The 13601-nt window shown below is 35.9% G+C and overlaps 1 protein-coding gene across 5 annotated transcripts in view; it reads right to left on the bottom strand.

Moving 5' to 3' along the window:
• Nucleotides 1–75: 75 nt before the first annotated feature.
• The window catches only part of enpp2 (ectonucleotide pyrophosphatase/phosphodiesterase 2), a 29382-nt gene continuing 15856 nt past the window's right edge, over nt 76–13601 (bottom strand). For all 5 annotated transcript variants that reach the window (XM_088600981.1, XM_088600980.1, XM_088600982.1 and 2 more), the window contains 10 exons: nt 11857–11941; nt 11694–11781; nt 11367–11536; nt 11057–11105; nt 9143–9282; nt 7795–7930; nt 6803–6880; nt 4988–5120; nt 2579–2732; nt 76–671 (listed from right to left, as the gene is read on the bottom strand). In XM_088600981.1, the coding sequence (XP_088457107.1) occupies nt 501–671; nt 2579–2732; nt 4988–5120; nt 6803–6880; nt 7795–7930; nt 9143–9282; nt 11057–11105; nt 11367–11536; nt 11694–11781; nt 11857–11941 (1204 nt within the window). In that variant the 3' untranslated portion in view covers nt 76–500. The remainder of the gene's footprint in view (nt 672–2578; nt 2733–4987; nt 5121–6802; nt 6881–7794; nt 7931–9142; nt 9283–11056; nt 11106–11366; nt 11537–11693; nt 11782–11856; nt 11942–13601) is intronic.

Below are 13601 nucleotides of genomic sequence, written 5' to 3'. Positions count from 1 at the left end.
CTGTACACCATTCATTTGATTAGGAATGCCCATCAGGGAGTAAAATATTTCTGAAATCATGAAACTGGCATCATCTTATTAAGTAAAAACACTGTTTATTATGCTGCGATTTCATTGGTCTATAAGGAATAAATATGTCAATCACACGGTTAGTAGTACATATATAGACGCAATATTACAAGTTCATTCTAGTATACAGTACAGGATTCAGAGTTGCAGGATTATAAACTCCCACTCCTGTAGCACCGCTCAAAACATTTGGGCTAAAAAAGCCAATGTTCAGACATTTTACACAAAACACACTGTAATCTAACTGAAAATCACAAACAATAATTCAAAATAAACGATCCATCCATGCTTTTTACTTAAGAACAAAGCTGATTTGTTACGTAAGATTAGGGTACTAACAGCCATTAAAAACTTTCAGGAATAATAAATATGAAACAGTATAAAAATATACACCTGTGCATTAAAGATGTACCAGCCAGATCTCTCTCTCTTTATATCTCACTCTCGTATGTATGTAAGTAAGTTTTTAAGGAAAGAATTTCTATGTAACTTCTGCTAGTCTTGCGATAAAAGTCCAGCCCTGTTAGAATTTCGATATCTCTCACACGTGCAGTGTGCATCTTCATGAGATCTTCAACCCACTTTGATTCATCTTCAGAGCTCTGAAAAGAAAAACAGAGTTTAAAGAAAAAACAGAGTTTTCACATTGCTTAAGTCTTAACACTGTAACTTCTCAGTTGCTGCTATCATAGATTCATAGACAATTTCATTCAAGCTTTATTGTCCCATTGGGGAAATAACCTAAATAACACAATGACAGACAAAATTTTACCAACGAACAGGTCAGTGAAACAGTGTTACCGTAAGATAAGAGAGGAAGGTTACAATACATTGTTTGAAAGAGATATTACAGTGGGGATGAAAGATTTCCTGTGTCTATTAGTATTACACCTAGGCACACAGAGGCGTCCCCCAGACGGGAGAAGTGTGAACTCGCAATGGTGGGGGCGAGAGACACAATCCATAATACACATTGCTTTCTTTGCCACCCTCTGTTTGTAGAGGAAATTTAAGGTGATGCGATTTGCCCCAAGTAATTTGCTACTTATTTTGACTAGTTTTTCCCGCGTGTTACAATCAATGTTACTAATGTTATCAAACCAGCCAGTGAGACAGTATGGTACAACACTTTCAATAAAAGCCTTGTAGAAAAGTACTAGGATGGTTTCGTCTACTTTGAAATTGCTTAGTTTCCTTAGAAAGGAGAGTCTCTATTGTCCTTTTTTATACAAGGTGTCACAACATTTGTCCCAACTCAGGCTTTTGTCCATATCCAGTCCCAAGTACTTGTTGTCATTAGCAATTACAATAGTCTGACCATTAATTACAGTAGCTTGGAGGGGTGTTTCATTTTTTCTAAAATCAATGACCAGCTCCTTTGTTTTTAAAACATTTAACTGCAATTTAGAATGGATGATGTTTTTCTGGGTCCTTTAATAAGCTGACCAGGGCTATGTCGTCAGCAAACTTAATGAGATGTCTATTTGTGTGTTCGCTTTTACAACCATTAGTATAGAAAATGTACAGTGAGGTGGACAAAACACAGCCCTGTGGTGATCTGGTAATTACGGATTAATTATGGATATGACATTCCCCCATCAATACATAGTATGTCAGCTCATTGATCAATTTACGCTGAGGCCTGTTCATTGTTAATAAAAACATGTAAATCAGCTAATCAATTTTTGCAAACTCTTTACTGCTCTGATACGTGATGTAGTTTTTTTAAACTGAGAAAATATCAGTGCCCATTAGATAAATAGTAGAAAAATAAAGTTCTATAGTATAGTGAAAGCAGAAATAAATACATTCCGGAACGTAAAATCTTTCCAAAGCAGTAACAGACATCAATCAGATTAAATGTCAATTATACTTTTTTTCTTGGGTTGCTGTAAAATGTTTAAATGTGTTAAAACAGTAGAGGAAGAGTCCAGAGCCACTAGCCTTTTGGAATAAAAAACAAATGCAGAAGGCAATTTCAGCCTTGATTTATTGCTCTTCATAAATAGTTGATGAGGCGCTACTGAAATTTCTAGTAACATTTTCATTTAGTCCCAACCACCCTTCTTTATTCCCTTATCTATATGGTACAGTATCTCTTCATATTCATATGTCTTGTTTCAAAAGACATGTCCCAGGTGGAACATCGGATAACTAGAGCTGTATAATAGTGGTATGTTACCATAGACAAGCATGTTGCATTTAGTTCCCCGGGTCAGTACAGTCATTGCAGTGGTAAATGGACTGACAACTGGACACCAACCAACTGGTGAGGGAGAATGGCTAAAACCAGTTGGCAGCATGTCTGTCACCATGACAGAAAAGGATCCTCCCAGACTGAGGTTAATCAGCAGCCCTTCTCACTAAAACAATACTAATGAGATGTGATTTGAATCAGAAATATGAATACAAAAAAGAAAAAAAAGTGAACATTAAGTTTAAAGCCAAAACAAAACCAAGTCTGTGATAACAATGAAGGTTATCACACTTTCAACCCAAGAGAACTTACATTACAGCTTTCATCGTTATCAGGTCTGTGTGGAAAAATGAAGGAGAAGACGCTGAGAGGGCCATCACACTTATCCACTGCCTGGGTGTAGTCCAGACAGCTGGTAATGATACTGTAGAAGTGAGTAGGAATGGCCATTGCTCCACTCACATACCTACAACAAACAAAAAGATAAACCTCACATTCTGATATGTAAATATGTATATGAAAAGAATATGGATTACTTTATATTGGTATTTAAAACAAAACAACTGTTTTAAGTTGTTTAAAGGTATCCATCTAAAAAATTCGGTAAATTAATTTAACCGTTTGACCATTGTGAAAGTGTGACCATGACTCACTCCTTCTCTTCTCTACCAATTACTACGAAAAAACTTCTGCATTTATGACCATCCCTCAAAAAACTAATTTTCAGCAATCAGGTGGCACTAAAGTTATATTTTAAGAAACAGAATAATAATCAAAATTGAAACAAATGAATATTATAAATACATTATTACAAGAAAAAAACATTACATTAATTTATACTGCGAAACACAAATCTGGGAGCCTTCATCTTTAAGTGAATATATATTTTAAGAATCCAATCAATAGCCAGGTCACTCTTAAAGATCCTTGTTGCCTTAAATTATCAGTAATGATGGCACAAGCATATCAGATTGTAATCACTGGACAAAAACATGCTTTTCAGCACTATGGCTAGCGACAGTGGTCAGCACACATTCTGAGGTGTGAGCTCCGTAACATTTCATTGAACTTGAACTTTATTGCCATATGTAACCGGTACATGTACAGCTACAATGGAATTCTTACTTACAGAGAGTCTCTCAATTGTTAAAAAAAAGTGTGAAACACAAAGTGCAGACAGGTCATCAAGACAATATACAAACAGTAGACAATGTACAAGTAAACAAGTAAACCGTTCCAATGTAAACAATGCAGACATGTAAACAATGATTGCAGATGTCCAATAAATAAAATTATTAGGTAGATGGTGTAGGTGTGGTCAAATAGCCAAATGTGTTCGCCAATCGCACTGCTTGTGGGTAGAAGAAGTAATTGTGAAGTAATTTTGACGATAGTGCAAAGTACGTTAGTGTCATTTACCTTTTATAAAAGGCCATCTAAAGTAAGGCTTTTCTCACCCCAAGACTCAGAGAAAGTAAACCAGCAGACTATAAACTAGACATGTCAGCAGAAACTGAAATACGAATGCAAGAAAATAAAATGGACAAAGCTCACTTAGAGTAAGTGTGGATTGTGCGTCTGTTTGCATATAGACTACACTGTGGGTGTCTACTTCTGACAAGGCACTGAATGTACAATCTGCCAGGTACTGCAGGCATATATTGAAGGAGATGTGGTAAGATCATGCTGATTGTTGCGTTAAGTCAGAAGCATCCTTCTTTACACAAAGGGTTGTAGGTATATGGAACAACCTACTCAGCTTGATTCCTTTTATTCAACACATTAGTCAATATTTACAGCAAATAGTTAATGCATACCATGCCAGATTTTTGTATTCTAAAAATCAGCTACTAAGAAAAGAGGATAAGGTCAGAGAAAACACAATTTTAGAAACATGAGTTAGTGAATTGGCAATAGTAAAGCATACACAAGATCAGCTGTGTTTTGCGGCAGCGTTAATCTTAAATATTTTTTTATTTTTATCGGCGTTAAAGGGGAACTGCAACTGCAATTTTCCATACTGGTTATTAAATCTCAGTAACAAAATAAATGAATTAACAGTATCACCAAATTTTACAAATTCCAAGTTAAGCACAAAATCGTTAACATTTGAGAAAGTACTTTATGGTCACTTAGAGATGTATTCACAAGCCTGTACAATGTAAAAGGTTTGCTTCACCTCATCAGATGTTTCGTTGCCTCTTGGAGAATCACAGACAATAACAGCAATATGGTGCTGCACATACCTGGAATTTTTGTCTATTTAGTGATGTAAATTGGAGAGTTTTAGACGATACTGTGTATATTTTACATTTATTGTGGATTGAAATGCCCTCATCAATGCCTGGCGATTTACAATGATTCTTTCCAACCCCGAAATATAAAAATAATGCTGCTACTTAGAAGCACTATTTCTAAATAGAAGATGGCTGGCATTTAAGATGGTAATAATAAGACATAATATTTGCTAGTTTATTTTCTTGCTTACTAAATGATTGAAAGACGACACCATATTACCACTTCATATGTATAAATGGAGGTGTACAGTACAATAAAAAAGCAATTTTGGAATTAAAACCTAGAATGTGACAATGATTACACCTGAAATATCAGCAGATATAGTAGGAATTATTCAATGGACAACAAATTTAAAACAAGTACTGTGTAATGATATATACATGAAAGACATAACAAATAATGTTAAACTGGTTAAGTCCTTACTGCTTCAGCTTTTCAGCTGTGTCACGGAGGCCATCGTAGTCATAGTCGAAGATTGGGCCACTTATGACATTCACTCCATTTCTCTCGCTTGCGTAGCGTTTCACAAGCGTCTTCTGGAAGTGGTTCCAGATCTCTGTGGTAAGGAAAAACCAGAAAAATAAACTCGATGAAGGTGAACGCTTTCCAGATGGCCAAATGCTATCACTCATTTAACCAAGATGCATGAAAGCCAACATCAACAAATGCATTTAAATGCAAAACATCCTTCAAGAAAGTCATGTGCTTTCAGAGCCTTGTGCCACTCTGCAGGACGTCGGTCTTCAAAGCAACATTAACAAGTCCCAAGACATTTTGTACTCGTGGCTGGATTTGTTAAACAGATATAATTATTAGCAGATGAAAAGCCAGCAATGGTCCCTGTACAAAAAAAACTACTGCAGAAGAAACTGCTGCTACAAAAATTAGTACAGCTTGTTACAATCTGTACTTCTCTGAGAACTGGACAGCACTGTCGTCAATTTTTCTCTGACACACACCCTAACTTGAAATATCACCACACTACTGCGTTACATTATTTAAAAATGGATCATATATTTAATTTAAAAGACTTAATATGAGAAAAAATGTCTTTATAATAATGTAGCTTCTCACAATGTGCAGGAATGCCCAAAGTCCTCAAGGATAGAAATTCATTATATTTTTTTCCACTGTAGGTTTAACTAATTTTCTTAATCGGTCCTTATGAGAGAAGAGATTAAAGAGTATTCCCCCCCAAAAAACAATGCTGCAGATACCTCTGATTCGGCGCATAAACATACTGTAAGATATCCTTGATTGCCGACCAAAAAAAATAAATTATTTTAGTTAATTTGAGCACTACATCAACATCACCAGCAGTTCTATGGTCCTGTGCTTCGTGCAACCTGGAACCACTTAACTATCCATCTTATTTAACAAACAGTGGGGAAAAAAACGAATTTCAGCCATGATATACGTGGATTAATAGGCCCAGTGAACTCAGTTCATCCCTCAATGCATTAATTGTTTTCTCCCTGCAACATGCTGAATCAATTTCCACTGCAGGGGATAAATGGTACCAGCCACTCTAAAGAACAGCGGCAAAGCTTATACACTAGTCCTCTCATGGATTTGGAATCATATGATTTGAGACACCCTGTGATGCTTTTCTGAAAAACAAGAGAAAAAAAACGAACATTTTTCCATTGCTTAGCTTTCTGTCTGTGTTTACTGCCTATAAAACACAATTTCCTGGGAACCACACACATATAAACCACAGTTAAGTGAATAATAAACTAAAAGGTCAATACCCTAAAAAGGTTTGCATTTGCTACTGTAATACAAATGAAGATAAACTCATAATTAACTGCAAGACTAAGCAGCCACCTAGCAGGCAGTAAAAACTATAAATACAAGATGGAACACTGAAAAAGGCAAAAGGTTTTCCTTAATACTTAGATATCTATGTTAACGCCTCATTTTCATCTATAACACTATGAAAAAGCAAGCATAGACACACGCACACCAAGTAACAGTTTTTCCAGAAGTCAATTAACCTACCAGTATGGCCTTGGACTGTGGAAGGAAAGCAGAACATGAGGAGAACATACAAACCCCATGCACATAGCACCTCAGGAATTCAACCCAGGGCCCCAGCGCTGTGTTGTAGGTTATAGGCAGAGATTAGAAATGTTTTTACATGGTACTTGCACAACTCGAGAATAAATAGTTTCCATTATTGTTTTTAAAGACTCATTCAGAATTCTTTCTTTGAGCCAGAATGAAAAATATACTCACTTTTAAAGGCAGGGTACATTGGAACAGTATTTGTAATGAGGAGTGCATCATATCTTGCTTCAGGTGAGGAAGCCAGTTCTATCAATAAATAAAGGACAACTTTTGTTAGTTATTTTCATTGTTAACTATATCTCATACAGCCTTAGTGTGCTCTGGAAAACGCGGGAAAGAGGATGAGGAAAGCATTTTGTCGGTATTTATGTTTACACATTGAGAAAGATGGTCTATTTAAATTAGTGCTGAAACCACCTAAACTAAATTTGAATGCCAATTACTATTCTACCATCATGAATAAAAGTTTAAGACGGAATGGAAAATCTTTACAGGAACGAGAATACCAAGCCTACATACAGTCACAAATAAAAGGTATAATGAAATAAGCAGTAGGGAAAGGTTATACAACATTCTTAAATTACATGATAGGTTCATTCCATGCTGAAAGGTAAAGAAATGCAAACACCTGAAGAAGACGCTACAGCTGAAACATAGTGTTTCTTTTCTTAACCTTTCAGCATGGAAACAACCTTTACCTTTCCTTTGCATGATACAGCTCTGCCTCACAGCAGGTGTGATAATTGTTTTAATGCAGACCTCCTCTTTTCTATAAATTAGAAAACCCAGTATTAGATTCTTTCTCAATACATGGAATGTGTTAAAAAAACAAATTTGTCGATGTATATTTAGGCATACTGTAGTGTGTGCAGACATTACCTAACCATTCTGTTGAGACACTTGGCTGTTTGGGTCAGGCACTTCTTAAATGTTCACTCTTAGAATATATTAACTAGAATCTTTTGAACAATTTAAAAAATAAAGCCTTTAACACGATCACATCTTACGTCTTGCTATAATGCTTTAGTAAGCACTTAAATATTACTGCCATATTACTGACAGTGTCACAATATCTGGTACAACGATGAGCACAGAACAGCAGCAGAACTCTTAACTGTTTAGGTCATTGGACGTTTTGGAATGATCCTTTTCCCACTTACGTGGAGGGAAGAGGAATCCATAGGATATCTGTTTATCCGCCTTGTATCCAGAGCAGGACTGACTGTTGGCTGCCGGGATGCGAATATCAGGCCTCACATCGCTGCACAGCGACTCCGGAAACTGTAATGCATCCGTCTGAAAAAAAACAAGAGGAAAGGAGGAAAATAAGCACATTATTGTGGGAAAACGTCTCATAAAAAGCAGCATGTCCTCATTAGCATGTACTGAGAAGTGGTAAAAACGCAACAAAAGTGTATTGAAATCAATAGAATCGTGTTTTTAATGCCTCTTGGTATATCTGAAACAAAATACCTCTAAAATATTCAAATATCATATAATTATCATAATTTTCTTCAGGAATGACAACAATAACCATTTCATGTGTGCACATTTCAAACTGTAACAGTGTCAGTTTACAGACTGGGAAATATGTATACAGATGTATACATAAGTAAAAGATGACAATATGGGACAACAATAAAAAAGGTTTTAAGGTGGCCAGTGAATCTGTGCAGATTTGATAGGGCACCAATTTTTAAGAACAGGATGTTTTTATCTTTTAAAATACTTTTTCTTCAAATTTGATATATATGTAATATAAAGTGAGTATATTACCTGTACATATATATCTACACATAATGCTAATTACAAAATTCAAATTCTAAAACAGCCATAGAGTGAAAGTATTTTCAAAATGATAAAATCAGAAGACAAACAGTTCATAAAGATTAATATGATTGTGTTTTATATGAAGCATTCCACAAAAGTTATACTTATTTCAGATTATTTACCTTAAAATAACTGCAAATGAAAATATGCCAATCAACTCCAGGTAGCTGCTAATACAGTTTAGATATGAACTCTAGTGGTTCTAACAATTAGTATGGCATTGTTAGGAGCTAAGAAAAACTTTATTTTACATCTCACTAAAACATCAGGGTTATGTTACATCTCACTATGGCAGCAGACAAAGCTGCCAAGTTGTTTTGTTACAGTTTTGAAATTATAAATTAAAGTCTTTGCTTTAGAGCACTGGGATTAAGTTATGGATGTGACCATGTTTTTAACCTTTCTTCTCTTTATTGAAAACGATACAAGTATTTAAAATGTAAAGCCTATTTTTCCACTCAACAAACTATTCTAATATGGATGGAAAAAAACTAAAACACAAAACATCTTTTAAAGACAAAGAAAATGTACCCAAGACGCAGTTTTCTGGAAGGAATTATTCCTTTTGCATAATTCAGGTTTAAAACTGTCAAGTCTGCTTCATCCCAGCTCTCAAAATCAGTGAGGGAACATGAGACAACTTTAACACAATGATGACCACAATACTGCATTATGTACCTGCTTAGGGACTGTGTATGATGCCCACAGAGCCATGGATAAGGCTTCACTATAACCGCTGACATAGTCGCTGTGGTGAAGAATGCTGTATTTTGTACGGAAAAGCACAGCAGGTCGACCATATAGGAGATGTTTGCCATCTATAAAAGAAAGTCCTCTTTTGTCATCATATTACTTCCAACCATCCAACACATCCAACCAGCAAGATCCTCAGATGTAGTATGGTGTTATTTGATTTCAAGCAGAATTTGAACAATCAAGAGTTTTATCCATGTTGTTGACTGGTTCATTTACTTTTCACATTAAGTAACAAAACCTCTACCCAAAACAATATCGGCACTCCACTTCATATCCACTTCTGTTTTCAAAACATTTTTTGTGTTGCACAGATCTCAAAAGTACAAAGAATGCAGTTACTATAATCAGGGTCACCATGCATTAGCAAAAAAAAAAAAGGCAAGAGATGGAGAGTTGTTGGAAAACTCCAGGGAAATCTGAACTACAAGTAAAAGGTCAGCAGCTCCTTAAAGCACCAAAAACACCATGAATGTGCTCTATTTTATATTAGAAGGATATTTCATTAAATAACTCTTACTAAGGAAAAATACATTACACAGATGGTTTTAAGGTACAGCACTGCTATTAATTTGTCTGTGAGGTTACGAGCCCATGTGAGTGCTAAGTCAGATTAAAGACATCTTAGACTGTGCCAACCCACTCCATCACTGAAGTGTGTTATATAATTAGATTTCTATGTGCAAAAGACATGACACCATCTGTAAGTCAGTGCCATCATTTGTCATCCATAGGTTTCTACACTAGGGCACCAGCTTGCTTAAATATAATACCAGGCCACAAACAGTTTATGGCAGTATTGATGGGAGACTGTATACCACCTGCTTCACTGTCCTGATTGTGCGCTCAGTGACCTCCATCTTTTTCGTCCTTTAAAGAAGCTTCTGCCAAGCCTCCAATTTCCAACTAACAGAGATATGCATTGCTTTGCTCTCAATATGCTTCACAAAAATTCCTTGTGCACAACATTGAATATGGCTTTCATTATAGGACACAGGCTTTAAAATGTTTGGAGGCTCTGTGGAAGAGTGATATACTCAATAACCTTACTACTGGTCGCTAAATTGTGAGAGTACTGCTATATTAAAACATTCCCATACACTGAATTTAACAGTACCTAATAATGAACAAACACCTCTTCCTCCACCAGATTTAAATAAGCACTACATTAAAAATAACAACATTTTGTGGCTGAGGTTATCATTAACATCCATTTGTGTCATTCAACTTTGATTAATTAAAAGGATAAAATGTAATGAGGAAGCACTAAAATTGACAAAGCAACATTTACGATTTTTTTATACGAATTTTTTTTTACATGAATTACTTAAATTACATCATATTTCTTTGTGGCTTAGCAGCTCTAAAATTGATCTCTTATCTCTGACATATATACCTATCAATCTCTACGGTTCAGATATGAGGTAGCTCAAATGAACTCAATGTACCTGTATGTATTCATGTGGACAGATTGGCTTTGCAAACTTATCGAGATATCTATTTTTTGTGAGCAGTAAATGATCAACCTTTTTAAATAAATATAATGTAATCCAAAACTGTGCATCTTTTACGGTGAAGGTGACACACGCTGCAGAGATAAACAAGTAAGTTGCCCCCTGCACCACAGTTCTGTTTGTACCAGCACCCATATTATGGTCACCCTGACCTTCATTATGGTTGTATTTCAAGTTTAAGTATAACAGAATATGAGAATCTCTACCTTCTGTAACAAGCCAATTATAAACCCCCGTGTTTCAGAACAGTGATCTGTGAGAGCGGTCTATTTCGGAAGTTCAGTTTAAACATAGTAACGGAAGAAAAAAAACTCAGATATTTTACCGTCTGATCCTTTGCTTAGCAGGCGTTGGTTCAGTTCATCTCCTTTGTTCTGCAATACAGAGATCAATACTAACTTAAGTGTGTACTGCAATGTACAAGTTGCTCTTGGGGGCTTTTTGCTCAGCAATAAACTTTGTTAGAGAAAATGTTTTCGCTTATCTGGAGCAAATTTAAGTGGAGACAAAAAACTTTGAAACACAACCTCTTGGCGTGCTAAGACACCTTGAGAAGGTTTAAAAGTATCTGGTCATGATGACATTTGAAAATGCTCAAAAAAAAAGATCTTGCAATACGTTGGGATTCGACTAACCTTCAGATCACAAGTGCACCCCAAGTCATCCGTTACTGAGGAAGCAGGCGTCAGATGTGAAGGCTTGGCTACTTCTTCTGGCATGGTGGGTTTAAATGGGGGATTTTTCAACAGATGGTTCAGACTCCCATGGGTCCCATTGTTGGGAGCAGGCTTCAAACCCAGAAGGTCTAAAGGAAAAAAAAAACGTTTTCCCAGTTTTATTTGTTTTCTTCAACAATTTCCATGAATTAACCAAGTATTGGATTTTACAATGAAGACTGCCTAAGGGGAAAAAAAAAAAAAAAAAGAGATGCCTCTGTCGACTTAAATAAACCTAAAACTTACCACACATGACATTGTAGAGTTCAATGTTTTCAAATGGTGGAACCTTTGTCTTGTATTTAAATGTAGGTCCATAGGCCAAAAAGATGGTCTGAAAAACAAATCTTATTTAGTAATAATAGCAACAGCTGAATAAACGGGAGGTTCCGATTCAAGAGCCACATACCTGCATGCTGTTGATCTTGTTGTCATAGCCATGGTCTCCATAGAAAGCACATTTCCCAGGGTGCTTCTTTCCTTCAGCAGGTTTCCTAGACAAATATAAGACTTGGACGTTAACTAGGAGTTATAAGAAATCATTACACTGGCCACTTTTCCAACTGTTGGAGATCCCAGTCCTATTGCTTGTCTCCATTTATTGATAACCTGCACCTGTTAACACGAAGGACAGGATATCTCCTAGATGTAGCATTAGTGGCAGGAGCATTACAGCACTGCAGATCCACACATCACACCAGACTGGTTTTATGCGGCGAATAATTTGCCTAGCCTCAAACCAGCTGTGAGTGAATGCAAATGATACTAGATGATTTTCTTATTTCTAGGAAAGCTTCCTGTGTGCCTTTTGCTTTTTTAATGTTCATTTGTACTCTTCTCAATTTCCGCTTGCCACCTTAACTGTTTTTTTTTAAAAAGAAAACGGCAAAGGAACCGACATCAATATATTGTTGAGGACTGTGTGCAGTGATGTAACAGAAACTTCTGAGCATTGTACTACAATGCTGCTTTCCCTCGCAACATCCTTCCAATCAGCCCAGAGGTTTGCAGAAGATACATGTGTTGGAATATTTGGTTGACAAAACATTTATATAACAGAATAATTTAGATTTAGAACACATTATTCAAAAGGTAAGAGGCTAGCATGGATATCTATTGGCTAGCTATTGAATGTTGAGTTTAAACCATTCTTTTTCAGATATTTTCCTTATTTTTTTTTATGATGATACCTAATTACATACAATTCTTGCTAAAGCAGCCACAGGTACAGAAAATATCAAAATGCTTCTTTTTTTCTAAAAAAACATTAACATGGAAACTACATGAAACAGTGTGGCTCCTTTCTTAATCATAATGTAATGTTTATGGAAAGAGTTTCTGTTATTTTTACCCAATTTAGAAACACCGATAATAGTATTGAAAGAAACAGCAATAACACCAAGTACTCCGATCGTAAAGTCAATAAAATGATTAGTCTCTAATCTCGTATAGAATTCACATGGACACCCAACTGTTACAGCATGCACACTAGATAAAAAAAAAAAGATTCAGGTGCGCAATCACATTTCAATTAAATCATATCCCAGCATCCAAGGAACCAGATTCTGAACTTTATCTCTACTGCAGGAAAACAAAAATGGTCACACTGCAAAAATGATCACTTTTAATTTGCACACTCCAATTGGATGAATTTTCTTTTTATGCTATTGAGGTTAAAATGCAATTGCATACCTTTCACTGAATTAATTTTATTGTATAAAGCAATCATTTGAAAAGAGTGCCCCTGCAGCACATTTTAATAAAACAAATGGTCTAAAGCAGTAGTTCCCAGCCTTCTGAAGCTTACAAAGCACATGTAAGTGCATGAACATGCATATATTGAGTAACTCAGGTAGGAGACTGGTGATGTTTCTCCAATTTCACCGACAGGCATGACAAGTGGGACTGACAACAGTTTTAATCTCAAATCCAATGCCCTATCATGTTTTTATTTTCTGCAGACTCCCTGCAGTAGATTCACAGACCACCAGAAAGCCGCACACTACAGGCTGGGAACTGCTGGTCTTTTGTGGAATACAGTATAGTACAACTTTTGAGACAGAATGGTGTAGTGTATACACCTTGTATGATATAAAATTTTTGAAAGTGACGTGATTTTTTTTTGTGATTTTGGAGGCTGGATCCTGGACCTCT

This window comes from Lepisosteus platostomus, chromosome 12 (assembly GCF_059453375.1).
Source record: "Lepisosteus platostomus isolate fLepPlt1 chromosome 12, fLepPlt1.hap1, whole genome shotgun sequence".
In the NCBI taxonomy this organism is placed as follows: Eukaryota; Metazoa; Chordata; class Actinopteri; order Semionotiformes; family Lepisosteidae; genus Lepisosteus; species Lepisosteus platostomus.
The sequence above is the reverse complement of the archived record's forward strand: the minus strand, read 5'-3'. Positions and strand labels throughout refer to the sequence as shown.